This window comes from Atheta coriaria, unplaced genomic scaffold (assembly GCF_025399875.1).
Source record: "Atheta coriaria isolate IRGN ID8LTWV9N9 unplaced genomic scaffold, Caltech_Dcor_3.1 hic_scaffold_9_pilon, whole genome shotgun sequence".
Classification (NCBI taxonomy): Eukaryota; Metazoa; Arthropoda; class Insecta; order Coleoptera; family Staphylinidae; genus Dalotia; species Dalotia coriaria.
Window position 1 is genome coordinate 3,788,069 of NW_027045451.1, and position 27,586 is coordinate 3,815,654.

General features: G+C 36.6%; 8 protein-coding genes and 2 long non-coding RNA genes across 13 annotated transcripts in view; 1 reads left to right on the forward strand and 9 right to left on the reverse strand.

Annotated features, from left to right (window-relative positions):
* Window positions 1-2,517: 2,517 nt before the first annotated feature.
* On the reverse strand, window positions 2,518-6,574 carry LOC135799203 (uncharacterized). 2 transcript variants are annotated; one of them, XR_010549932.1, is made up of 5 exons: window positions 6,111-6,574; window positions 5,963-6,031; window positions 4,829-4,886; window positions 3,346-3,500; window positions 2,518-3,013 (listed from the first exon to the last, which is right to left on the reverse strand). It is a non-coding gene; the product is annotated as an uncharacterized lncRNA (long non-coding RNA). The 2 variants fall into 2 exon arrangements; XR_010549933.1 differs by lacking the exons at window positions 4,829-4,886; window positions 5,963-6,031; window positions 6,111-6,574 and adding an exon at window positions 3,899-4,065.
* Window positions 4,871-5,844, forward strand: LOC135799202 (uncharacterized). Its single transcript, XR_010549931.1, has 2 exons — window positions 4,871-5,278; window positions 5,340-5,844. It is a non-coding gene; the product is annotated as an uncharacterized lncRNA (long non-coding RNA).
* A 1,003-nt stretch (window positions 6,575-7,577) lies between the features above and the next one.
* LOC135798044 (NADH dehydrogenase [ubiquinone] iron-sulfur protein 5-like) lies at window positions 7,578-8,280 on the reverse strand. Its single transcript, XM_065310710.1, has 2 exons — window positions 8,172-8,280; window positions 7,578-8,000 (listed from the first exon to the last, which is right to left on the reverse strand). The coding sequence occupies exon 2, from the start codon at window positions 7,993-7,995 to the stop codon at window positions 7,696-7,698; it is 300 nt and encodes a 99-aa protein (XP_065166782.1). The 5' UTR covers window positions 7,996-8,000; window positions 8,172-8,280; the 3' UTR covers window positions 7,578-7,695.
* LOC135798043 (splicing regulator SDE2-like) lies at window positions 8,172-10,156 on the reverse strand. Its single transcript, XM_065310709.1, has 4 exons — window positions 9,757-10,156; window positions 9,482-9,702; window positions 9,151-9,423; window positions 8,172-9,085 (listed from the first exon to the last, which is right to left on the reverse strand). The coding sequence occupies exons 1-4, from the start codon at window positions 9,844-9,846 to the stop codon at window positions 8,977-8,979; spliced, it is 693 nt and encodes a 230-aa protein (XP_065166781.1). The 5' UTR covers window positions 9,847-10,156; the 3' UTR covers window positions 8,172-8,976.
* A 280-nt stretch (window positions 10,157-10,436) lies between these two features.
* Window positions 10,437-14,678, reverse strand: LOC135798040 (nucleolar protein 6-like). The gene is made up of 9 exons (XM_065310704.1): window positions 14,460-14,678; window positions 13,011-14,395; window positions 12,654-12,956; window positions 12,285-12,596; window positions 12,074-12,219; window positions 11,248-12,017; window positions 11,003-11,197; window positions 10,844-10,945; window positions 10,437-10,778 (listed from the first exon to the last, which is right to left on the reverse strand). Exons 1-9 carry the CDS (start codon window positions 14,478-14,480, stop codon window positions 10,656-10,658), a joined length of 3,357 nt encoding a protein of 1,118 aa, XP_065166776.1. The 5' UTR covers window positions 14,481-14,678; the 3' UTR covers window positions 10,437-10,655.
* Window positions 14,679-14,694: 16 nt separating this feature from the next.
* On the reverse strand, window positions 14,695-16,424 carry LOC135798042 (facilitated trehalose transporter Tret1-like). The gene is made up of 2 exons (XM_065310707.1): window positions 16,151-16,424; window positions 14,695-16,089 (listed from the first exon to the last, which is right to left on the reverse strand). The coding sequence occupies exons 1-2, from the start codon at window positions 16,260-16,262 to the stop codon at window positions 14,771-14,773; spliced, it is 1,431 nt and encodes a 476-aa protein (XP_065166779.1). The 5' UTR covers window positions 16,263-16,424; the 3' UTR covers window positions 14,695-14,770.
* A 181-nt stretch (window positions 16,425-16,605) lies between these two features.
* On the reverse strand, window positions 16,606-19,347 carry LOC135798041 (E3 ubiquitin-protein ligase synoviolin B-like). Of its 2 annotated transcripts, XM_065310706.1 has the most exons (5): window positions 19,283-19,347; window positions 18,691-19,195; window positions 18,384-18,629; window positions 17,235-18,323; window positions 16,606-17,168 (listed from the first exon to the last, which is right to left on the reverse strand). In XM_065310706.1, the coding sequence occupies exons 2-5, from the start codon at window positions 18,817-18,819 to the stop codon at window positions 16,794-16,796; spliced, it is 1,839 nt and encodes a 612-aa protein (XP_065166778.1). In that variant the 5' UTR covers window positions 18,820-19,195; window positions 19,283-19,347; the 3' UTR covers window positions 16,606-16,793. The 2 variants fall into 2 exon arrangements, with proteins under 2 accessions (XP_065166778.1, XP_065166777.1); XM_065310705.1 differs by lacking the exon at window positions 19,283-19,347 and having other exon boundaries at window positions 18,691-19,251.
* A 320-nt stretch (window positions 19,348-19,667) lies between these two features.
* Window positions 19,668-22,718, reverse strand: LOC135799090 (rho GTPase-activating protein 22-like). Its single transcript, XM_065312111.1, is given in 7 exon segments — window positions 19,668-21,190; window positions 21,245-21,289; window positions 21,352-21,737; window positions 21,800-22,177; window positions 22,232-22,251; window positions 22,254-22,422; window positions 22,484-22,718. Coding segments are annotated over 7 exon segments (2,463 nt in total). The 5' UTR covers window positions 22,595-22,718; the 3' UTR covers window positions 19,668-19,836.
* A 416-nt stretch (window positions 22,719-23,134) lies between these two features.
* Window positions 23,135-24,485, reverse strand: LOC135798948 (cytochrome c oxidase subunit 4 isoform 1, mitochondrial-like). Its single transcript, XM_065311945.1, is given in 5 exon segments — window positions 23,135-23,586; window positions 23,648-23,737; window positions 23,740-23,839; window positions 23,896-24,120; window positions 24,378-24,485. Coding segments are annotated over 4 exon segments (549 nt in total). The 5' UTR covers window positions 24,118-24,120; window positions 24,378-24,485; the 3' UTR covers window positions 23,135-23,449.
* Window positions 24,486-25,996: 1,511 nt separating this feature from the next.
* LOC135798977 (pikachurin-like) overlaps window positions 25,997-27,586 on the reverse strand; it is a 41,745-nt gene continuing 40,155 nt past the window's right edge. For both annotated transcript variants that reach the window (XM_065311983.1, XM_065311982.1), the window contains exon 7: window positions 25,997-27,498. In XM_065311983.1, coding sequence (XP_065168055.1) covers window positions 27,243-27,498 — 256 coding nt within the window. In that variant the 3' untranslated portion in view covers window positions 25,997-27,242. The remainder of the gene's footprint in view (window positions 27,499-27,586) is intronic.

Here is a 27,586-nt window from a genome sequence, read left to right on the forward strand (position 1 = left end):
TGTGTACTTTGGTTCAGTTACGTATTGCTCTACCATCAATTAATAAATATTTATTCACAATTTATAAAATGTAAATGTTTTATTTTGTAGCACCTTTTTTTTTCAATTTCCGATGTTTTCGGGTAAAATCTCTGATTTTTTATTATTAAGGAAATATTGTTATTGTTAGTGGTTAAGTTCGCTCTTCATATTGTGAATATTAACTCCTTTGTAGTTTCTAAAAATTTCATTTTTTGTAACACCCATATTAGTTTTCCTAACAGCACGTAGAAAATCACTTTTTAGTTGTGAACATCCTGTATATATGTTTTCCTTTGTGTCCATGAAAAGAGAATTTTGCTTTGCTTTGTTGTTTTTAGGATTTTCCAATTTGCACTTTAATTTTCTTTCTGGAACACCCTGTATATTAGTTTCCTGATCGTCAGGTGAAAACGAGCGGCGTTTGTAATCTATTGAGTTTTGTTTGCACTTTAAATTTACCTTGTGTAACACCCTGTATATTTGTTTCGCTTTTCAATCACCTAGAAAATTGACTATTTACTAATTTTATTATTTCGGTAGAACTTTATGAAGTAGTATTTGCTGGCATGTGCGCGGCTATGCAGGTCGTAGTCCCGTTTCAATATGGCAGCATTCTGTTGACTTGTAGAATTTAAACTTGTATTCCATTGTTAATAAATAAATAGTAAAATATATTGACTTCTTTTGATTTGTGTACCCCTTCTATCATTTCAGGAACAGGTCTCTGAGAGTTCCCTCTCTCGGGGATGATCCCACTATAAAAAATTGTTAAGGTATCCTCTATGACTTATGTACTCCTTCTCTCATTTCAGGTACAGGTCAGAACTTGTAGAATATTTTTTAGTGTCGCCTCTCTTGAGGCGACTTAAAACTTTAAATATTTCTACAAGACCTTATAAGGATTGTCCTTATAAAGGAGATCCCCCCTCCTCTGGGGGTGATCCCCCACCATAAAAATTGTTGTTGATATGCCTGATAATTTCGGGGATGAAGCGCAGAGACATCATGTATGTAGGATGGGCCGGGGAGCAATGGATGAATCGAAGCAGTGGGCGATCGACCAGAGCGCCGGGGGCGCTCTGGGAGATCGACCTGCGACTGTCTTATAACGACACGATGCCAAAAATTTAAAAATCCTGATCCTTTTCTGTTCTCTTTCTTCTATCTTTCCTCCCTCTTCTCTACTCTACTCTCTGTTCTCTTCCTTCCGTCTTCTCCTATTCTTTACTACTCCTGGCTCCTATTTCTATTCCAGTTCTCGTTTCTCCACTTACTTTTCTTTCTTACTTCTCGTATTGCCTTCACTTATATTTCAGATTTCTCTCATATCTTGTTACAATTCATATATACAGCCCAAAATTACACCTGATATTTTATATTTGAAAAATGCCTTCTATACCTGAGATTCGATCCGTGCCTGCTAGCATGCCAGCAGGTGCACATCTCCCTCCGTACCGAGTGTTTTATCATTAATATTTGATTCTTCTATTTATGTTTTATTTTATTCAGCTTTTTAAAACAACGCAAACCATAACTATATTTACTCACATAAACTTCATATGAGTGGATTTAAGACGCATATCCTGAAAACGACAAGGATTATCACAAAGAAATATGAATAAGATTTTAGTTTTAAATTGACATTTATTAATTGTATTTAACAATACATTAACAGAGCTAATTAACAATACCATTTTGGCCTATAAATCCCATTAGAATCCGTAGCCCAACGAAGAGATTCGACAGCCGGCGGCTGATGGCTTAAACACGCACCAGGTTGTGTCTTAAGTCTCGAGGCGATTTGAGATAAATCAATTTGTTCAATAGTTGATAGCAATCGATGACTAAACGATTCTAAGGCTCGCACGTAATTAAAGTCCCCGAATTGCAACAGTCGCGATGAAGACCAACGGTGGAATTGCAACACGTGCACACATCACAAATTGCGTAGCACCGACGGACCAAATAGGGAAAACAAAAGCCAATACGCCAACGCTTAGATATTGCCCTCCTATTCTAACTCACCTGCTATCGGCTTTACGAGTATCCTGGTATTTCTATCTCACTCGCTTGAACAAAAATTAATAAAACACAACCCATGTTATATATAATCCATAAACTATTCAAAATGACAAAATGTAAACAAACAGATACAAGTTATCGACATACCAACGTACGAAACATACAATTGATGACGCGTTCATGTGCTAAACCCCGAAAACCAGCAAAAATCAGTGCTTCGAAACACAAAAGTAAATTTTTCTCGCTAATACATTAGTTATTCATAAAAGTTATGTATGAAAATGATAAAGAAATTAAATACTTACAATCTGATGCGAGAATAGTCATTCTGAAATGTCAGACTCAGCTGCAATATCCCTAAAACAAGCAAAAATTAATCCTTCAAACATATAAATGTAATTATGGGGGTCAATTTGTGAGATAATCACAAAAGTTAATTAGGAAAATGGTAGTGAAATTAAATACTTACAATCTGATTCAAGAATGGTCTTTCTACGATGTCAGAGTCAGGTGCAAAATCCCTAAAATATGTTAAAATTAGTCCTTCCAACATTGAACATAACTATGAAAACAATCTATGTATAATTACAATTTACAAGTACTGAACAAAGTTATCATGTCTTCATATAGTATTTACTATCGCTTAACAAATTGTCTATAAATTACCACCTTGGCGGAGCATTTAGAATAATTTCACTGTTTAACTATTTAGCTCAATAACAAGTCTTGTGCTGCCTTTAACAAGCGTAATAAGTTTATAATAAATAATAGTTCTGCGCTGTTTTTTTTGCCAAATTTAACCAATTTGGCTAAATTTGCGTTATTTTTTGGTTCAATTATATTAAAAGCAGAAAGGTTTGAAGGTGTCCATATTTCTTCTTCACCCGGTCTTCAGGGCTCTGTGTATTGCAAAATGTAAGATGTTGATGTTGCGTCCAAATCCATGGAATTCCCCAGTAAAAAGGTAAATCTAAAAATCCGAGTTTTAAAATGCAATTCTTAAATTTCTAGTTTTTTGAGCTTGAGCTTTGAGTTACTACATTAATTTAATAAAAACAAATGTAAAACTTTATATACATATGTTTAATGTATTACCTATATTTTATGTATAATTGTGTCGATTGTATCAACCTACCAAGGCTTAGTTAACACACATGTTGTTTGTAAAGCGTACTTTACACTTTATAAAATACGTTAAAATGTCAGTAAATTTATACTTATTTCCATTTCAGTCACATTTCAGTGTTACTGGGTTATAATTGCAACACTACACCGTGCAAAATAAAAATAAATAAATTATACCTCTTGGCCAGTCAAAATTTGATAGAATCATTGAAATCGTTGAAGATGTTTCTTGCTCTACCGGGAATTACCATTTTCTATTGAATCCTTCTGGAAGAGACATGCAGTTCACACCTGGTCCAAGATATCCGTAAGGTCTCGTTAAAACGTTAAACCTAAAAAGAATCATTTATAAGATAAGATAATTAAATTTGAAAAATAAGAAAAAAAATTAATAACAAAAAATATTGCCGCATCATATTCTTTTAGTAACGAATATCATCTAAACTAAAAGCGCTAGCAACCAAAGGATTAAACGTTATGAAAATTTTGAAAATTCTTTATAAGATAAGACAAAAGCCTAATTAAATTTCAGGGTGTAAAGGTTCAGAAATCACATTCAAATTAATAATTTAATGACTATACAAAACAAAACCACAAAAAAATCATAGCCGACGGGAAATATCTACGTATTTTGCAATTCCGGACGCACTATATTTCAATAACATACGCCGCACTTGTCTGGTAATTCTAAATCTTTTCTTTGCTGACCGTTTCTAATTCAACTACGTACCTAAAATCACAAGAAATGCGATAATGCACCACGCCGCAGCACACGATCGATATGTCCGATATGTCCGCGAATGTTTAATGAATATAAATTCACTTAATTATAATCTGAAGATACAGAATTGATCGCAATGAACACACGCTATTCATCCGATGACTGAAATGGAACAGGATGTGCACGGCACTGCACACAGCCAACGGCAACAACACGCGGTCACTATCAATTTTGCAACAAAAAAATTGTTTACTTACAAATATTTTACGTATCTAAACTATAAATGCATAGCAGCGCCAATTTTAACAATACTAAAGTACTTGGTAAAACTTTTACGGCACAATAAGAGAAAATCTTACAACCACTATTATTCGAAAATAAACAAAATTTGCGACACTTCTCGGCACTCGTGGTTAATGGAATGTAATCCATTTGATTAATTAACTCTTCTTCAATGATTAAAAAAACTTAAAATCGAGCCATGGAAACACGAAATAGAAACCGTTTTCTGCAATTTTGCAATTTCATGACACTTTTCAACCCTAGAATGCAACAAAATATAGTCAATTCAATTAACAATTCTTTTTCTATAATTCGAAGGAAACAATTAAAATCTAGGCAAGAAAACGGTAGGTGCAAACAGTTTTCCAGCACAAATTAATGAGCGAGCGCCATCTAGTTGTGATAGTCCGAAATGCTTAATAACGAGAATATTAAGGAGCGATACTAGCGCCACCTAGTGCCGCATGTCTCAACAACCTAGTTATCTTTAAAGCAGGAAATTGTAATGCAGCTATCAAAATACGGAAACACCAATTGTGAACTAGTTCCTAGTTACAACCGCGGCAATTCTTCTAACTACAGCCGCAAAATAACAATACACAAGAGACATATTCACACATATTATTTATGAATATGATTCAGACTTTCAATACTCACAATATGATGTACCAGTATGTACTACCGTGGTGTGAAGTAACGTTTAATTGCTAGGTCCCTAAAACAATCAAAAATTAATTCACGATTGTGCAAAAATTGTATCTTTTTGTTAATAAGAAATATTAATAATATATTTAAATTCACGAAATTCAGAAACTCTATCCATGCTGTCCATTTTAGATTAATATTTGGCGAGTTATTTATAGGTATATTTGTCACAACAGAATTTCCAATTGCTCACCGTTGCCTTATTTTATCACCAAATTCGAAAAAAATACAGTACTCAAAAAGTAACCTTATCACATGAGTTACTAAGCTAATTAATTCCAATTAGATATATATATTGCGCCGTCAAACTCAAAACATTTCAGTTGTGTCTGACGATTTGAACCAAACAATACTAGAATCATGAGGGCAAATATTTTGTTCACTGTAACCTTGTGCATAGCAGTAAGTTAAAAATTTACAACTAATACCAATTTTGAACTATAATTATGTTACTTCTACATAGAGCTCGATTGCGTTGCCCACTTCAAATGTGAAGCCAATTAGAAACTTTGGCAACTGCTTCGTAATTTTGGCAAACTCTATTGCTGAAGAGTTCGAGATCAATAAAAAAATTGTTGAAGAATGTGCAACAGAAAACTGCCTGGAACAGATCAAAGTTATCGAACGAGAAACGAGAGGCTTAATATCTACGTACTTATATGGTATATCATTGCATACTGATTGCCTCCCAGGATGCAACGGAAATAAAGAATGCGAAGAGAGCTGTGTTGCCACCTATGACAATCTACTGCAAGGATGTGTGATAAACCTCAACGTAATGATCAACACGAATCTCGGTAAAATGCTGGACACATGTCCTAAAGTAAGCGAATGCGCTCGTTCCGCTTACGATATATTTGTCAATAAGAAGATAATTGCTGCACGTAGAGAATTTGTCAGTTGTTTATCAGTTTAATTTGTTTCTTTTTTTGATTAAAAAATCAATAAATATATGGAAATAAATAATACTATATGAACCTTAATACAAGTAAAAGAAGTCTTGACCGACATCCTTTCAGGATTTTAGACAAAATAGAAATAAATAAAATAAGGAAATGTAAGTAAATAGGGAATTTATATGCACACCTATAAATATTCCTAATCCTCGAAAATGTCGAATCGGAAACGACTAGACTTCGACGACTCGGCCAAATTCTAGAATACAAAAACACATATTAAGCACAAACTTAACAGAAATGTTGTTACAGTAATAGATATTCATTCATATACCTACTTTTTGATGCAAACACTGCCGACTTCATTACATTCTGTTTTGTATAAGCAAAATTATTTTATTTCAGCCTATAGTGATAAGTGTACTTTACAAATATAATATTGGAATGCATAATTAATATTATTCCTAAGTAGTAGCAAACAAATATAAAAGTGCCTTTCCAAACTGAAATATCTCAGACCCACCCAATTTGGATTCACCATAAACTCTATCAACAAATGTGATTGGGACTTCCCCAATAGTGTAATTAAGCTGTCTGGCGCGAATAATCATCTCCATTTGAAAAACGTAACCTGTGGATACACAATTATCAATTAACTTTTGAAAAACATCTTTTTTGTACAAACGAAATGAACGTGTCAGGTCACTGGCACCTGGTCTCAAAAATAATTGAGTGAGGAAGTTAGCACCTCTGGATACTAACTTCCTCTTAAAGTCCCAACCATAAACACCACCATCTCGTCCATCTCCCACATATCTTGTTCCAGAAACAAGATCATAGTTGTTTTTTTGTTGTAATTCTATAAATTGTGGAATAGCTTTGGGCTGAAATTTCAAATGGTGTTTTTGTTTTGTTGGACATATAAATTTAAATTGTCTTAAAATTTAAATGTAGCGTTGATCGTCTTACGGCGACATACGTAAAAGTACTGCCGGTACAGCTGTACAAGAATACGTGACCAACAGTCAATGAGCGTGTAGGGAGGGACCGTCGCCGTAAGACGATCGGCGCTAAATTTAAATTTTAAGAAAATCAACTTTGGGGTGAATTTCTCCAGTAACAACCCCTTTAAAACAGTCTGCCTCGAATTATTTCATTTTTAAAATATTCTAAACTTTCAATTTTTGTTTGTTGGCCTCTGAATCAAACACTTTTTTTGGGTATAATTTTTTTACACATGTTAGCTATGCCCAGTACCTGGTGTCCCAGGTAGGGCCAGGCAAACACAGGTAAATCTACCACTCAATTGGATATAAATAAAATATAAAAATTTCATGATGCATCAAACACGTCATGAAATGGGTGTTACTAGCTCTTGGACTATGTGGACGTTCTCTCTTATTCGAATGAACAACATACGAAGGTAGCGATAGAAGTGACTTTTATTCAGGGCACTGTAGGAGGGTAGCGATAGAAGTGATTTTTATTCGGGGCACCGTACGAGGGTAGCGGTAGAAGTGACTTTTATTCAGGGTACTGTACGAGGGTAGCGGTAGAAGTGACTTTATTCAGGGCACCGTACGAGGGTAGTGGTACAAGTGACTTTATTCAGGGCACCGTACAAGGGTAGCGGTAGAAGTGACTCTCATTCAGGGCACTTATCACTGTAGCCTCTTTTTGCTTGGTTGAAAACTGAGATAGAGATGGCTGTATCTGGCACTTAAACTAAAGTTGTAAATGTGAAAATATTCCAATTCAATTTGTTCAAATTATTTTTAATTTTCTCTTAGTTCATCAAACAAAAATCATTATTAATAAATTTATTTAGTTCTAAGTAATTTTTACAATAGACAACTACCATCCTTGCCCCCATTTTATATCATTGAATGTCCAATGTTATTGTAAGCATAGAAACATGTGAATCTAGAAAGCGTCAATGCGCGGTGATTCGGCGTAATGCTCTTTGCGTTCTCCCTTGAAGTACTGCTTATGTCTTTCCATTCTCATAGCCATTGCACGATCTCTTTGCTTGGTCCTGCTCTGACATTCTTTGAAATCCTGGATCAAAGTATCACATTCCCTCATGCCTTTATCAAGACCATAGGCCTCAAAACACTCCATCACCTTCAGTTCAAAATCGGCACAACGACCGTACCACTGGTGGCTGACCAATTGGGCAGTGAGGTCGGAAAAGGGTGAACGAAACCACGGGCATACAGACATTTTATCTAAAAAATAAATTGAATTTCTTGATTTTTAGGGGTTAGGCTTGTGACATAACAAGTCACAACAATTTAAAGTTTAATGCAAAATTGCATATTTCAGTATTACTTCCCGCCAAAATGTACGATATGCAGCCCTTTTAAGGTCCAATAAGTTTAATTTGTAATAATACGCACCTAATAATCTTAAATTTGAGCTGTTTATGAGGAATTTTCAGGCCAATGTTTACGACGTATCGATTGATGTCGTTCGTGTATGTATGGTTGCCAACGATACATATGAAAGTTGTACTGATTTAAATGTATAAAGTTTGCCATGGAATAAAAACAAAATTATAGATATTAATAAAATAAACGTCAAATTTTCTATGAAGCAATAGTAAATTTTAGTAAATTGCTCCCAAAAATGGAGCACATCGAGGACGACCAGCAAAAGGTGAAGAGGCCAAGCACACCAGATGAACCTAATGAAAACGCTCCTTTCGGTCATCAAGGATACGAAGAGTCTGAAAACCCGATCGGCGAAGGCCCACAAATCGAAGAGGAAACCCTTCAAGCACAGGATGAAGATGAACCATACGAGGGGAGGTTCCTGGGCGCCGAAGGTATCTTGATGGACGATATCATCCTTGATGATGAACCCATCGATCAAGACGAGGATGAATTACCAACACCAGGGATGTCACTACCCTGCGAAAGCAAAGTTGACGGAAATCTCTTCGTTCAACGACTGCGGAATTTTGTCCAGAATCCAAACATCTGGCGCATTATAAAAGGCCTCCTTGTGGTCGTTATCGCGATTAAACTGTTCAATTCATACGAAATAATTGAACCGTATGTTCCTAAGATATTTGGATCAAAACTAGAATAGGGAGCAGGGAAATCTATTTAGGAAAATGAATGTATTTGTTTTTAATTGAACAATGACAAATAAAATGTTCTTTTTGATCTGACAAATGAATATTTATAAATTAAACTAAAATTAATTTGTAGCAGCAAGTTTTGTTACCTCTTTTGTTTCTTCTGAACTATCTTCTGACTCTGAAGCTGAGTTATCATCACTACTTGAAATATCTATGTCATCATCCAGCCTAAAGTTAAAAAGTAAAATTATTATAGAATTATTTATTTTTCTTAAAGGTTGTATTTTAATTACCACATGGCACCTTTCCTCTTCTTTTTCTTTACTTCATCAACTTTAGTATCAGATTTTCTTTTACTTGTAGTTGAAGCACTTGCAGAAGCTGCAGCTTCCATTCCTTGAGTAACAGCATCTTCTAATCTTTCAGGTAATTCAGACCTCTCTTTGTCATAAGTATCATCTTTAAATTCAACCTTTGGTTTTTGAACCAACCTCTCCAATTTTTTCTGCTTTTTATCTTCTGCCTCTTGCTCCCTAGTTGCCTGTTTATCAATCCATGCTTTTAAGCTAAAGATGAATTCTTTTAGATTTATTTTAAACAATAATTCATACTAGAATTAATTACCGTTTTTCTTCATTAATATCTCTAAGTCTTCTTCCACTTAAATCTCTGCAGGCTTCCCTATTTGTAGTTTTCTCAATTTGTGCACCAATTGCTCTTAGCATTGAACCAAAACCACCTTTCCCACCCACAAGTTTTGGCACCACATGCACAATTCCATCAGGAACACCATCATCATTAAAATGTTTACCATTATGTATCAAATAAAAATCTTCATGTTGAATCTAATCAAGTAAATACAATGTTAGGGCAGATACAAAATTGTTTTTGGTACTTACTTTGTTGGTGATATTTGTCTTTACTTCTACTATAGACAATACATTTTCTAGGAATAAAATTGTCTTATTATTGTATTTAATTTCCAACATTTTTAAGCAATTCTCAATAAACTATGAAGAAAACAGCAGTTAATTATGGTCAAACGCAGTTTTAGGTTGTGTTATGTTGTGTAATTCTAAAAATCTGCGTCAAGCGTCGCTGTGATCGCAGTCCGTGTTCGATTCATCGAACCCGTGTGCAATTGGAGATTACATACATCGTGATTTTATTGCACTTGGCAAGTGCAACAATTATACTGCACACATTGTTTATCAACACTATAATGGCCACCAACACCCGTCAGGTTTTGAGTCTTTACAAAGCAATGCTACGAGAATCACAGAAATTTTCATCATATAATTTCCGGTGAGCGAAAATTGTAACCTTACATTTCTTGGGTTCAAAAATTATTCCAACTTCTTCTAAACTTTTAATTAAATACACAATAAATATTGCCCAACTAACTTTTCAAGATTTCCATCAATTTAACAAGTTGTTTTTTCTTCCAGTAATTATGCCCTTAGGAAAATTCAAGACTCATTTAGAATTAACAAAGAAATACAAGATCCAAAAATAATTGCAGAGAAAATAAAAGAAGCAAAACACAACCTGGAGATTATCAAAAGACAAGTAATATTGATATATAACAATTATAATTTAATACTAAATGTAAATAAAATGTTTCAGGTCATTGTTGGACAAATGTATGCAACTGATAAGCTAGTCATTGAACACACAAACAGATAAGGTTTTAAGAAAATACAAATTGTTAATATCAACTCCAATATAATAGTTTACGATTTGTTAATTATCGCGCTGGATTCTCGTTGTTTTCTTTCAAGAACCGCGTTGAATGAACTTACTTTCTAAGCACTTCTATGTTTCTCACAATCCCCTTGCCATAGATATAGAAATCTTCCTCACTGATGTCAGACTCCAATTTATTTTGCGCCGAGAGTTTCCGACCATGTGCCGTAGAAATCTGAGTTTAAAATATGTATTTTTGTAAATATAGTGGTTTGTAAGTTAAAATTTCTAATGTATCACCTTAAAATCCTGTTGTTTTTGAATTGTTTGCTTCCACAGGACACCGATTACGACTCCACCATAGAAATCGCGAAAGAATAATGCATATTCTCCAAAATTCTCCTGGAAAAAAACTCGTTTTAAAAATGATTGGGGTATTTTAATCCGTCTATACTTTACCCGTAATTCCTTTAGGTACAATTCAATAGGATCGAAACCCACAACCGGCATACATTTCGTAATAGATTCGTCGAACTCTTCTAACTTCACGACAAAATTTTGATCTCTGTTGACTTGTTGATAGCGTCGCAGGTTTGTCGAGGCATTCAAGTAAATTAAAACATCATAACCAGTCAAATTTGGGACAAAACACGCCTGCGAAATCATTTTTTAAAATTTATGTTTTACAAGGTATAAAAACGTACCTTATATGAAAGTTGGCAATCCTCTGCCAAATTATCGATCAGCAATTTGTAACTTTCGGCAGCCAAGCACTTTATCCTTCTCAGAACCACAGCCGACGGTCCACATTTCGTAAATAAGGATTTACCCTCGTCAAACGGTGTAGTTATGTGTAAAGGGTTGTAACTTTGACGATCTTGTAAAAACTTACTATCGATCTCATTCAGCTCTTCAATACTCAAAGAATCATTGAAATTCACGGCGACAGTTTGAAAGTTGTGATCAAATGTAGACATAAACTTTAGGAATCTTAAAAACGCTACCTGAGGCAATATCGCAGGCTTGTAAGGCGCTGAAGTGATAAACAAGGACGCGTTTAAAAGATTAATAACAACATCACTGATATGATCGGCGTCTAACATTTGCGAACGCATCCATCGCTTGATAAGACACGTCGACGGTCCATAACTTGGATTTGCTTGATGCAGACCGTTGAGAGCACCGGAAATTTTCGGTAAGATCTCTAGATTTCGTTCAAGGCGTAAACTTTCGTCAGTGTCTTTATAGAATGTTAAACCGTCAGCGGTTACATCTTTCTTCAGCAGTGCAATTTCTTTCGGATGATGCAAACGCAGGCGGAAAACATATCCTTGATAAAATAGATCTATGTGGTCGTCGCGGACAGAGGTGATGACGTCGTGCTCAAGGCGGAGAAGTTTGGAAATTTCAAAGTAATAAATGGTTTTCATTGCTCGCATAGCTTCCAGGGTTTTCGGCCATTTTGAATTTAGAGCTAAGAATACATAAGCAGTTAAATAAACCATTATAAATCATAAAACAAAAACTTACCAAGCTGTAATACACATTCAATTGGCTCAAACAAATGCGGTAATTTGTTTGGCTTGTCATTTATTACAACAAAGTCACCGCGTTCGCTACAATTTGTTTTCTTCAAATTGTAGTTAGTAGGAATGGGTGGAAACAACTCGGTGTAACTATAAAGAAAATATTTATAGTATAGAATATGTTAAATAAAATTAAAATAGACGTATTTTTATACCTGTATAAGTCAGATGTGCATTGGCACGCTGTTATAGGAAGTGGTAGCTGTAAATTTCGTAAAATTTTATCCAAAGAAGTCTGCACACCTTTAATTCTTATTATAGCTTCCTCGTTTGAACCAGTAGGAAATGGATTTTCAATGTGTTCGAGCTTCAATTGTTTTTCCATTTCAACACCATTCAACTCGTAATTCAACTCTAATTTGTTTCGCATCACGAATTCAATGATTTTCGCGAATATTAAACGTTTATCTTGAATTGTTTTCACATCATCAAAATAAACTGCTTCATAAATTGAAGAATCTTTAAATCTGTAAATAAATATCAAAATTAAATATTAATTGTTAATTAATATTAATAAATATTACCTTCGAAGATCTGCTAAATTGCCCCAAAAATCTTTGAACTTCTCCGCACCTTCTTCATATTGTCGTGGCCCTTTCTCAATAACATTATAACAATGTTCCGGATTTACATTTAAGCCATACGTGATTACGTTTGGATTTTCAGTAAAAATTGGTACTAATTCGTGAATTCTCTTGGTTAAACCATATTTCAACTGATTTTCAATGCAGTTTTGGATTAAACTCTTATAAAAACCAAAGAATTTGAATTTCTCTTCATTGCTACTATTCCAGTAGATCTTTTTAAATTGATTTATATCAATTATTCTATAAAATTGTAATCAAATTAAGTACTGCAGGTAATTAATAACATAAACTTACTTAAGAATTGCATCGTACTGTAAACCAACAGGCATTTTGGTCGTGAACAAGTGCGAGAAAGAATTAAACCGATTGCTATCCAAGCTCTCTATCGCCTTTTTAGCTTCGGCCTTGACTTTCATGTAAACATTTCCATCTAAAAACGCGCCTACGTTAAAACAACCAGTGCTATCTAGCAAAACAAATTCGCCCTCGAACAAAAGCAAATTATTCGGTTTAACATCTACAGCAATCGACAACTTTTCATCATCTTTCAAATTTGCAATAAACGACCAGAAAATTCGTACAACTTGATACGAACTCATCAGCTTATTCACTTTCTTCTTTGAAAACAAATACGCAAGTACATATACAACTAAATCATCAGTGAAACAACGATAATCACTGTTCAAATCTCTTTGCCTCAGCCAAATTACAATCAACTTAATCGCGTCTGTAATATTTTCGTGGGAATTTAAACATTTGATAAACGATTCATTCGTTTCTAATGTACAATCAAATAACATAATAGAATTATAAAAGAAAGTTCCCACTTCAGAAAAACTTTCTATTTCAAAGTCTGGAAAATCATCATACGATAATTGTTTCAAATTATTTTTGTTTGGCATGAACCTTATTGGTTTGAATGTATCAATTTCAGGCACAATGAAAATATTAATCAACATTTGATCACACTCTGCAGGCACAACTTCCAAATATGGCAAATGATTGTTATGTAAATAGTTTGCAACTTTAATCTGTTTAATGCAATCAAAGTTCTTGATGTAATTTTCAATGTAAGCCATATAAAATTGTTTCTTTAGTGCATACTTGTTATTAAGATAATCTTTTTCAAAGAACATAGATTTGTTCATGGTAATCATTAAATTGGCAATAAATTTAGCCTTTTCACTTGGAATATTTTTGAGTGAACCATGCAAAACAATACTTTTGGGCTTCATAAATTTCATACTAACATCCTGACTACATGGAACTTTGTCCAAACTAGCTGCATAATTAATAAACTTCTGTTTTTCATCAAGTTTCTTTTTCTTTGATATTTGCAAATTATTCAAGTTAATTTCAGTAAATTCAGGAATGTTTAGTAACTTTTTCTGAAACTCTGTGAACCAAAGATCAAATTGTGTTTGATATTTTGGTTTCAATTTAATTTCCTCTAATAATTCGTTTATTTGAAGTCTAAATATATTTGAGTTGAATAAGTTTTCAGTCTCGCGCAACTTGTTCATTTCCTCAGCTGTTGGTTGTTTGTACAGCTCACTCTTTGATTTTTTGATTGTTTTTGAATCATTGTCTCCATCGTGAGGCCTTTTATTGTGGATAATTTCTGGCTCCGAATCAGAATCTTCGGATGAATTTTCCGAATCTTGGTTGAATTCATAATCCTTAAATATGCAGGTTATAAATATAAATGGTTTAATATGGTTTTAAAAATATAACTTGATTTACCTCGGGTTTAAATTCAACCATTTTTACACGTTGTTTCAAGACTTGTTATCACTTTAATTAAACAATTTGGATTTCAAAACCGATGCCAACCAAACATTACAAACACGTGTTTTCTTTTAAGATTTTGTCAACACATGTTGCAGTTGTATGCAACGCTCGAAAGGTGGCGCAGACATCGCGCACTACAATATTCCTTTTTAAACTCAGAATTTCAGAATTGATATAATCACAAGTCTCAAAATCAAACTACTCTTTATTGAGTTATAAATTTGTAACGAAATGTGTAAATATTTTGAAAGAAATGCTTTTTTCTAAGCCCCCCTTCTCTTTCTGAAAACGTTCCCAGGCTTGTGATGTTCAATATCAGCCTGAATTTCTTCAAAAGTTTTTTGATTTGTCTCCACAACCACCAGAAGCAAATAAAATATTCCCAAAAAGCAAATCGTTCCAAAACCATAGAAAATGTATGCCGGATTTATACTAGCCATCATAACTGGCATGACCCAAGAGGTGCCAAACGCTAACATCCAGTTAACAAACGCAATAATCGTACTCATCACAGTTTTCACACTGCTGGGCAGATACTCTCCAAACATAAGCCACGGCAATGGTCCGGCTCCCAGCGAAAAGCCCATAATATACACCACAAGAGCAATCGTTGGGATCATGGCTAAAGTTTCCTGTGTTTCTTTGTCCACCATAAAATAAAACCCGGTCAGCACAAGACAAAGGCACATTATACCCACGGAAATGGCGAATAGCATTATCCTTCCGGCACGATCGACACAAGCAGCAGCGACTAGGCAAAGCAATACTTGGGCTATTCCAACAATGATAACCGAAAGATCTTCACTGATGTTAGTGTTTGAAGCGCTAAAGATTGCATGCGCATGGTACAAAATTGCGTTGATTCCACTTAATTGTTGTAACATGTGTAATCCTAGCAAAACCCCGAACGCTTTTAAATTAACAGGTTGTTTAAAACCTTCTTTCACAGATTCTTTTGATTCAATGGCCGCCTGCATTTCAGCCTGTTCTTTGCTGTAATCAAATTCCTTGCCACGCAGTTTCTTCATCACTTTCTCATACTTCTCAAGTTTGTTACGCTTCAACAAAGCGTAAGGTGATTCTGGTATGAATAAAATCATCAAAATAATTGCTAAAACGCACCCTGCCCCGCACGTGACATTTAGAATGATCATGTTCTTGGCAATACCCGCAATGTACGCAACTAAAATTCCAAGTGTAATGAACAACTGAAAAAAGACACCGATAGTTCCTCGATGACTCTTGTGTGTTGATTCACCAAGATACATGGGGCACGCAACACAGAAAGCGCCTGCAATTCCACAAACCAAGCGCCCCGTGATCTGCACCCAGAAATTCATACTCAGCGTCAAGGGAATCCATCCGCAGATGAGTATGACATGTGTCACAACGATGCACCATTTCAGACCTAAACATTTAACGAGTACCACAACGAGAAGTTGCGAGAGCGCTGCACCAAGCGCAAAAAGACTGGAAATCCAGGCAAATTCTCCATCCGTAATTCCGCCCTCTTTTTTTAAAATGCCATTAGCCGGCGAAGACCAACCGATTGCTGTTCCTGCCACAAAACCGCCGAGGCAAACTAGAAATTCAAAAAAGTATTCATAAACTGTATGAAAACTGTAATTACATTTATTAATTACTTATAACTCCAACGATGTATTGAAAGAAAATTTTCAGGTTTTTAGTTTCTTCTTTAGCCTTCGCCTTCGCTTCTGCTTTTTCCCTTTTCTTGGCTTCCTTGGCGTCCGCCATTATTGTAAAAATATGAAAAAAATAAAAATCAAAAATATATAATTCGTCTAACTGCAACGCTTGTTACATTTGAATTGAATTACGTCAATTGTTTTTAAATCCTTAGATACACAAATCTCGTTACCTACTTTGTTTAACAGAAAATAAATAAAACTTTCGGCTGGCTAAAAAGTTTATAATAAAAGTTTACCTTTTTAAATTAAGGTGCTTCCGGGGACAAATGAAAGAATTCTCCTCGTCACCTTGCGCCATTGAAATTCGATAACCTATATAATAAATTATTTATTATAACTGCATATAATAATCATATCAGTACCAAACGATTCAATCATAAACCAAACAATAGTAATAATAGTAATTTTAATGGAAAGAACATAAATCATCGGGCCGTTAAATATATCGGCGCAAACCCTCGCCACGAGACATTACCGTCGATTGGTTTCGCACTGCAAAATTGTTCGCTTGGGAAATGACCGGAAATCATAAGAATCTTGTACAAATTTTAAAAACAAATAGCACCGCCGATTTCAATTACGACGCGGGCGCCTGTTGTTGGTCTTGTGGTTCTTCAAACTTTTGCAAACGGCGCCGCCGTAGCATGGACTCAGCAGTTGCATTCTCATCATCTGCAGCTGGCGCGCTTGAACTGGTCGACGGCATCGCGCCGAGCTTGTCTACATCATTTTTGTCACTCGCAGGTGGAAAACTGTTAGTTGTTGTACTGCCACTGGCAGTGCCAGCTTCGCTGGTGCTGGTGTTGGTATTGTTGGAATCACCGGCAGCCCCCGCCGCGTTTTCAGTCGTCGACGCCGGTGAATTATCGGCGGTCGCATTTGGCATCGATAGGGAAATGGCTGCGGCTGTATTGTACTGTTGCATCATTAATACAGCAGCATCCAACATAAGCTAGAATCAAATTATTTTTATTAAGAATCTGAATGTTAAGTTGCTGATTGTGAATAACGGAAGTACCTGAACATTTCTCAACCATTGAATTCTCGCCTCAACATGTTCCCTCTCGTTACCCTCCATACGCCGCAATTGCTCCAATGAAATCGAAAACAAATTCGGCGGCGGCATCGGCGGTGGCGTCATGAAACCCATCGGCGGGAAGGGGAAGAAAGGTGGAATGTTCGGTGCGCCATCAGCACCAGTCTGTGCCGCACCACCATTGGGTGGCATAAAAGGCGGGACATTTGGCATCCTCGGCGCATGTGGCTGCTGCGCTTGTCCAGGTTGTGGTACATTACCAGCAACACCAGCTTGAGGACCTCCTTGCGCCTGCCCATTTAAGACATTCCTCAAATTATTGTTGAGCATCATGAAGGGATTGGGCATATTAAACGCCACATTAGGCATGTTAGGTGGCTGCGGCATTTGTGGCCTCGCTTGTCTATTTTCCGCAGCTGCGGGTGTGGGAGTAGGAGCAGGCGTCCGCAGAATATTCAACCTGCATGTGGGACATGTCTGCTGGCGCTGGAACCACGAGCGCAGGCACGCCGCATGAAATATATGATTGCATGGTAGTTTTTTCGCAGCGGTGGTCATTTCCTCGCGACAAATAATACAGACATTGTCGCCTGCGGTGAGTTCTTCAAGCGTCGCATCTGGGTACAACGTGTTCATGTTGTGAATAGCGCGACGTGATAGTATCACGTCATTGAATGCTTTTTTAAAGTTTCGCAGCGTGTAATACATAGGTCGCAGCGCAAATAGAGGCAGCGTGTAGATGCGTATCATGATAATAACGAATGCAGCGTACAGAATCACCTTGATTAGACCCATAATCAATTCGGTGTAAAGCAGAAATACTGCTTTGTTGTCCCAGGGAGTTTCACTATTCAAATCGAACGAGTATAGTGAGTATTTGATGGAGATGTTAATCGCCATCGTGATGAGAATCGCGTACTCAAAACCGAAGACTAGTTGAACAGATGCGCCTTTTGAAACTGTTGACTGATATGCATGTCCAACAAAATACACATCAAGCATGCCCAACACCAGCAAGAGACCTAAAACTCTAATGTGGAAAAGCATACTTATGATTGGACTTCTTTCCATCTGAAAGTAAAATAATTAATGTTAATTTGTCTCAGGTTTAAAACAAATTGTTTAACTTACAAAGTCAACTCTATCTTCAGCCAACCAATGGAACGATTTCAAAAACAAAAGTAACGTAAATAACGCGACGAATTTTGGATTGAAGTCATCCCTAAACACTGTGAATGCCAGACATGTCTCAGTAATAGCATACCATGACCTCTCCATCAAGTGCTCAAACTCCGACGTCCGTAACTCGCCGAAAAATACCTTTCGCATAATTTTGCCCATCAAGAATACACATATGAATGCTTGAATGTAAATAACCTAGAATACATTAACATTTAGTACTTGCAAACAATCATATTAATTTTAAAATGATACTCACAGCCATGCTAGGATTAGATTTAGTTATGTACACCACTGAGGGATAGAATTGTTTCTTTTGATAGTAAGCATTCGCCACCACCAAGGTGGTAAGCGCAACGCTTATCACCGATATGCCGAGAGATCGCATCTCGCTGTGTGTTTGTTGTGGTCCTATATCCTACGTATTTGGGCTCGATGACGAGTGAGTTGGGCACTAATTACCAGCATACACAGCACATTTTCTCGCTCGACACAACCGCTATTATTAATTCATTACGATATCGGCAATCGGAGTGTTTCTTGTTCGTGGCGCGAGATATATCGACTGTATTAATCCACGATTCATATGTTTTTGACGAGTCGAGTGCGTTGGTGGAGTTGGAGACTGACAGTTGTTGTAGCTCTGGCTGTGGCAGTTGTGGGAGTTGTGGCTCGTTTTGGTTGGTGACGGTTGGCGACAGCACTGTTTGCATCGGTTTTGCGCAAGTGTACGTGCGATTTCTGATTGCGAAAATAGAAATGTACTACATTTCAAAGTTGGTATCAATTAGAAAACACATTTTATTAGTAATTATGGTTTAAAAATAAACGAAACCGTTTAAAAACTGTACCTTTACGAGCAGTTTCTTTAAGTTGAGTCAATTTTCAACTTGAATGTGTTGTAGATAAGGCAAAAAATTAACGTGGAACAATGTCATTGGCCGCGTTAATAACACGATAATAAATTTAATAAAGTGCATGTAGGTATATTACTTACTTTAATTTAACTTGACAACACGTTCAAATGTAAGCTTTTCAAATAAACGTAGACCGGCAGTTTCAAAATGATTACTATATAAAATATAAATGTTGTAAAAATCGTTAAAAACAATTTCGCAGGTATGCAATTCATAGCTAAATAAAAGTGCACATATTCCACATGAGTCACAAATATTTAAATTAAATATTTGTGTAATTTGTAACAGAATTGTGCAAAAATTGACAAAACTAGAATAAAATACACTCTCCATTTTATTATAAGAGTCAATAGAAAATATAAGTCACATTTTAAAATCAGAAAACACAAGACATCCATCAAAAGGCACATAATAGATTCACGAATAATATCATCAGATCATTTTCGAAATTAATTTTCTTGTATGTACAACATATCTATAAAAAATACTTACTCCAACATAAGTCGCGACACTTTCATAGGTGTCTGTCTAATTTCTACTGTCGACATCGGCGTCTTACACAACTTACGGGGCGATTTCAAATGCAAACTTCTCTTTATATGAGGCATCGGTTTTGGTGTAGTCTCTATATCTCGATTTGCTTCACGCAAAATAGAGTTTCGTTCTGCTTCACGAGATGATGACTTTGGCAAGCGATGAATTCCCGGACTTTTGCATGGTCTTTTCCTTGGTGACATACTCTTCTTACGCCGTTCCTCCATTTTCAACGTCCTTATTCGATTTAATTGTGTTCTCGGTGCGCCAATTTTTGCTGTGCGTGGTTGGGAAATGTAATTTTCTTGTGATTCAGTCGAATCGCCTAAATTATCAAAAAGCCTGGCTTTCGCCATAACCATCCCGGCATTTTGACTTCTCAAACGTGCAAGGGATGCACGACAATTGTTATCTAACACTGGATGTGGTACATCTGGAGTGCTGAAGAAACCTTGCGCGCTCTTCCAGCTAGATCCCGAAGAATCAGTCACAATCGAACTACCTAACGACATTTCTGATCTTGTAGACATAGAGCTATTAGTGCTCCGGGGAGGCGCAGGTGATGGCATAAGAATATTCTCATTATTCGAACAATTTTGTGATTCTGAACGTTGAGTTGTTTTAGCGCGCCTCATGCTGCTGCGGGAGTTTTTGGGTGATGTTGCAGTCGTAGCACACCAAGTTTGCGTCCGACTGAGGCGTACTTTTTGGCCCTCTTTGCGGCGGAGACTGCCGATTTTTCTAGCGCTTGGTGAGCGAAAAACTGGACGACTTTCACCCGAACGTCGTATCTTCAATTCTCTGCTGAGCCGTTTTGCCAGTTGATCTGTGGTTGAACACATCGGTTCAGCCTGAACTAATGTTTCAACATACTTTTTGTTCACTTCCTGCACAGCAGACTCGGAAGAAGGAATAGGATCGACATCAAGGGACCTGGGAACACTTTCAAGTTCAATAGAAATTCGACGTTCAATTGCCGAAACGCGATTTTTTATATCTTCGTATTCAGCCTTCGGAACGCGCATATAATCAGATTCTACTGGTTCGGATCGTTGAAATTCCAACTCTTCAGTCAAGTCGTTGATTTCATTATCAATGTGAGCGTCGTCATGTAAAATTTTCGGTTTGTCGGCTGTCATTGTTCCAATGCAAGAATTTCGGGTTTTCTTCTTTTTGAAGCCAGCGACCGAACTCATCGCAGACCAGCGTCTTTGTATTGAACTTGTGCTCGAACTCGATGTTACATCAGACTTTTTATTTTTGGTTTTGTTTGTAGACCACAAAATTCGTTTTTCTTTTGCACTATAACTATTCAAGAATTTATAATTATTATTCATATAACAAAATTATAAGTAAATATACCTTTCGATTTTAGTTGTTTTTGAATTATCTGTTTTTTTCTTTCCACTGCAAAATAAATGGTTCTCTTGAAATTTCCCAGCTTCACAATAAACTTGAATTTAACTTACTTTGGATGATTATTCACCGGTGTACTTGAAGGCGTAAAAGGTACATTTAGAAGAGTACTCTGTGGCAATTTGTCTCGAACTTCCTGTCGTCTCTTGGCCGATATTCCTACAGCTTCCATTTTCCTCTTTTTTGCTGAACGCGTTAAACAGGGCGTCATTAAGAGATCGGGTGCGGCTTGTATTGGTGGTGGGTCCTCGTTTTTATTATGGGTTACAATTCTTTTCAACCCGCCAAAAATTCGTGTGAGACTTCCGCTTCGACGCTTCTTCTTTTTCTTCACGCTCGATGTTTCTTCGTCCACCATTGATACGTTACTGCTTTGTGCAATTCGTTCAATTATACTATCGTTCAACACGCCAATGCTTGATGCGTGTTCAATTAACAACTAAAAACAAAAAAATCATTGCAATTAAATAGATTTATGAAAGAATTTGTTTTTCTACACACCTTAAAAAGTTCACAAGTTTTATTCATTCTCAAGGTAGCATTATTAGGTATTTTCTCTTCAGCTGGGAATAGTGTAGGCCCAATAACAACAGCCAAGTTATAAGCATCCATTCTATTGAATTCATGATATTCAGCAACTCTATACAAAAATTGCATAAAGTATGCTAGAGTGTTTAGATGCACAGTTGGCAGTAACAAACAGGCAAGCAAAATTGCATCCACCTGTTTTCTATCCATCAAAACACATCTCAGGAATAATTCATGAAATGAATATGGAAGCAGAGGTTCTGGCAGTTCTCTGAAAAATGTCTTCAGTACACTTGCAACATCAATCACATGATGTTCCTCACTAAGATAGCAACCAGCATCTAATGATAACTAAAACATGTATGACAATTAAACTTAATACACAAAACAATCAAATGCTATTACTTTTATCTCATTCTGTCGATTTTAGAGCCACCTTTCCTAAATAATCCTTCAGTGTCAATTTGCATCACAATAAATGAACACAATTCATGCACAATTTTAGGCACAAGAAGTTGTTGACCACTGGGCAGGGTCACAGTCTCAACAGGAAGTAAATTCAAGGCTCTCTTAAATACTTTCCTACTTTTTGCTTCCTGAAAGTTTCATTGATAAAATCAGTAATGCATGCGAATAAATGATTTATCACATTCTAACCTCAGTGTGTTGGCGGCTTTTTTTCGGTCTGTATTTAATGCCGAGCGTCTTGAGATCGCCCACGGCAAGGCATTGTATTTCTTCTTTCTTGAGAACATCGTTGATGAACATCTTGACCCGCGGTTGATATAATGCGATTGTATAATTTTTATTTAAATCAAACCGTCATTTTAATCGAGCGGCGCAATCGGCACAACAGTCAACTCCGTATGTTTGAAAACACATGAGAAGCGCGCAACTAGCGCTACTGCACAACGGATGCGGTCAGAGTGAGAAAAGCATACCTATATTAAAAGAGAAGCAGAACACATATGTATTTTAGATAAATTTTAAACCGATAAATACAAAATACGTCGTAGGATTTACTATGTTTAACAGTAACCACTCTATACATTCAAAACTTTTGCAAACTATGCAAGTGCCTGTCAAAACCTGGTGTAGGCGGCTATTATGACCATAAAATGTGCTAAATGTAGAAAATCCTGCATATTTTGTATTTATTATATAAACACTTGTTATGAATCTAATCTCTTGTTGAAAATATCAAGTAATCCATGTTTTGTAACCGTATTCTTTGTTTATCGTGAGTTACAATTAAGTTTTCACTCAGAAAACTATAAAAATCTAATTTTACTACGAGTAAAACATGAATACTTATAACATTGATGTTTATTTTTATTCCATGACATCGCATCACTGTACAAATCATAGTTACTCAATATATCACAAACAAAATCTGCGCCCAGAACGAAACAAGAGTGAAAAGGGTAGTGAATACATTGGTTCTGCATTGTTATTACATTTACACGCTTGACCTTAACTATTATAACTATCTTGCCGAAAATTCTGCATAATCAATTTATTGAACTTCATTTAAAACACCGAGTCAGAGTCGTTCAATCGCTGTCGAATGATTGAACCAGTCTGACGTATTTTATTAAATAATTCATACTAAACGTGCTACATTTACTTCTTCCAGTCGTCCTTCTCGTAGTCCCATTTGGAGGAAAGACCCTCCACGGGGTTCATGTGCAAGTCGAGGATACGACGCAGCTGCGCCTCCTGCGCTTCCTTTTCGAAGCTTGGCGGCAGTGGGTTGTATACTAAAAATAAAGCAAATAATGTTTTAAATTGATAATTATTTGAGTATTTATGATGTCTTACCGAAGAACTTCATGCCCATGTAGAGCCACAAGCCCATAGATGCAAAGAACAATGTCATGCCAATAGTAGACTTCCATTGACCAGTGGGGCCTTGAATTCAGAGAAGGTCTGACGGAACGACGCCCTGTACAGAGCTTTCTTCTCTTCAATGGAAAGTTTTGACCAGTCTCCCTTCTCCTTCTCACGGAGAGCCTGAAAAAAAAGTAAAATTTAATTATTTTCTTCAAAGTTTTGTAGTTAATAATTACCTTAATGTCACTGGTTGGTTCCTTCCACCTCAAAGCAGGCATTGGGAAATCCGCCCGATCGACATAGTTGGGTTGTCCATTGAAACCGAAACCAACTACCTCCCTGCTACCAATGGCAACCTTCTTGGGATCTACAACAGCTCCATGAGCACCAGCAGCGCCGAGTGGAACAGAGCGCGCTTTGATGTTTCTAGCACCCAGAGCCAGAAGTCTGCCAGCCATGGTCTATAAAATCAAAGCAAACAACTAAAAAAACCAACGTACCGCAAAATATTTCAAGTGCATGTATGCAATGACATAAATTTGTATGATTAGGTAATCACTAGTAGCTAATGTTCAGGTTTTGTTTGCCAGCGGGAGTGTTACGTCTTATATACTAAAGTATTAAACATAAAGTTAAGAATTCATTTTTTAGTCCAGTGGAAATGCAATGCAGAACAGTTTGAAAGAATTGTTTAAATTCCTATTCGATCTGTACTTACGATTGCGTGAATATATCAAGATGGCGAAAGACTAGATGCGAGTTTTTAGTGCGGTTAGGTAGGTTGGAACTCGGAATGCACGGAACAGCCCGATCGAGTGAGCGAGCGGTAGTCATAAGTGTGCATTTCATCGACGGCTAACAGATGGCGCTACGTGTATGATTTTAACAAATTTAGCAATTAATTTCTTTGTGAAATTAATCCAGTAATTAGTTAAACACGAAAATTGCCTTAATACCAATTCTCTCAGGTTTCTTTCCGTGTTAAATTCTGCGTGTAACAACATAAACAAATAATAATATGTCGGATTTTTGTAAATTAATACTTTTCACCATTTAAATGTTTATATAACCATTTCATTGTTAAATGGTGCATGAATTAAACACAGTCAAAAGTTGTTTACATTGTTGAGACATTCCGACGCTTATTTCCCTCATTTACTCTTCCACTGCGGCTTTCCCCTCAAATGTTCTTATTGTAGTTGTATAAAAGTTTGCTTATTACTTCCCTCACATACATATTTCGTCGTAAAGCCGAGCGTGCACACACTTAAAGCATTTTATTATTGCATTTTCGCAGATTGGGGAGTTAGCAAGAGAGCATAACTTTTCGTTGACGAACGAACCAACGAGCGCGCCGGCCGTAAACGTCGAGCGCCCTGAACGACACATTAGTTCCATTACGCTACGATTACCGAAGTTACCAGTCACGAGCGCCAACTGGGTTGATGTTGGTTGGCTGGTTCCGGTTAGCATTGTGCATGTCGTTCATGCCGCTCCATCGAACCGTTCGGAATTGATCGAGGCGTCGATAGTGAAAACCTGGAAATGACCGATGCGCCCGTTTCACGTCCAGCCTTGGAAACACCGGCAAACGTTTGCCAATCCGACGCCCTGTTTGCTTATATTAGGGTAATAACCATTCGGACATTTTTCAAACTCACCGGCTACCGTTTTCCCAACACTCCCGACACGAAAAATTGAAAACGAGTGTAAGTGCCGCTTTCAATCAATTCCCGAACACATCACTCGCACGTGATCCCTTAGAGTAGAAAGGGTTGAATAAACAAGAAGCCAGGTCATAAATCTAATATTTTACGAAAACAAAAATCATTTTCGATGATTTTGCTTCAATTTTTTTAAAATCAGCTTTTTTTCCTGTATTGACATACAAGGGAAGGTCGCATGCGGACTTTGCAGTTCCGCAACAAAGTTTAGCAACTTTATCAACTCCTTAATCATACTTAAGGCGAAGATACCAAAGATGTCTTTCAAACTTTGCTTACCAATTAATAATAGGCCAAACTTGAAAAGATGATTAACTTTCGGGTTCGAGGGTTGCCCTCATTTACCTGCGCGAGAAAACTGAGCCTCAAATGTAAATGCCTTCAAATAGGCCCTCCAAAGGCGCGTAACAAACTTTATATGGTATTACAACTAGGGGGAAGAAGAATTTCCTCCGGGTGAGTGTTACACGAAGCAGAAACACTCAATAAAACTTGATTGTGTGCATATTTTGAAATATTGTACTTCAAAATGTTTAATTGCTACTTACATGGATTTTGATTTTAATTCCCAGCCGCCATTTTGTTTCGAAATGGATCAAATGAAAATGCGAGGTTAAGTCAAAAGCGATTTGTTATTTAACACACAAATTAGACTACCTGTACAAATTAGGTATTCATATACATACGTATTATATAACAATATGAATTTTACACTGGACCGAATAGAACCTACTCATATTCTTATTGCAATAATAATTGTAAACGGTTGAGATGTCTCCATGCAGTTTGCTGTAAGATTTGCTTCACGTTTCGCTCCGACTTGGACTTTTTGCTTCTGGTAGTTGTATAGAATCAGGATGCCACAAGTACGTCCGCCATAAGTTATACATAATATAAATTCCTCACAAACGTGGTGCAACAATTGACTTGTGGTGTCTTTTTGTGTGTGTGTGTAGGTGTATGTGTGCACTTCTCGTAGCAATAATTGTGTCGTTGTGTCGCATTGATATCTTTTTTGATTTTTCGTGTTCGTAATAGACAAAGAATAGTTTTTCGTTTGCGCAAGTTTCACTAATAACTATAATGATATGATGAAAGTGGGTAAGGTACATTTGTGCTAAGGATTGCGTTATCCTGATTCCATCGCGTCACGTTGCGTGTTTTTGTTTTTACTTTGTTTTTTTTTTTGGTTTCTATATGTATAGAGTGTGTTCTGATGAACTGCAGTACAAGTTATACAAAAGATATAAACGTAATGTAAGTAGAAAAAACATAATGCGGTGGCGGAGTGGCCACTGCTCGCGGTCTTCGGTATGTGCTTTTCAGAGTGCCCTTTCAAAGAAGTAGACAACCTATCTACAAATATCTCCTAACACAAATCCTTATTAGACACCCGAATTGAACGGGCTATACACACAATATTTATTTAACTCTATTACTTGTTTTAGTTTTGTTTAGTTTTCATTTATACGTAGTGGGCTCCTGCTTCTGCTTTCGTCGCTCCTTTCATTCTCGTATCGATCGATATTCGGTCTTCCATCCTTGAAATTGTTTGCTCCACGCTCAAACTCCAACTGTCGTGATCTTGTCTTACTTTAATGTTACTCCTTAGGTTACTTTTGATAAACTTCGCGTTAGTGTTAATAGCTCCCGAAGTGTAGTCAGCCTTATTTAGTTAAATCGTTTGGTTTTTCTTCATTTCTTTTCTTATTTTCATGCATTTTACACTTAGAGATCGTCCGATGCATGGCTGCTTTGCTGTTTTTTGTCTTTTAATTTAGTGAACCGAAAAGAATGATAATGCATTTTTGTTTTTTTTTGTTAGGTTTTTTGATGTGGTCGGATTAAAAATGCAGCGTTTACAGCTCGCATTCGCCGACATTGCGGCTGGCAGCCGTGTGACCTACGAGTTGCAGGTGATAATCCGTGTTGAGCACCAAATCGGCAACGCAGCCGCGTACGCCGTGGGTGTACCGCCCACCTGTGCTCAGCGTCACGTCAGGGATGCCGCCGACGAAGAGGCCTTCTTGCGTCGCCCGCGGGTGTGGTAAGTCTACACTCTGGCGAGTTAATGTCGGGCCGTTGTCTACTTCTAAAATTCCAGAGCCTCCGTTTCTGTAACAGACAATGCAAACACATTTTAGAATATAAAAAGCACGCAGACATCAGATTAACTTTGTATTTTTTATGTTTTCTCAATAAA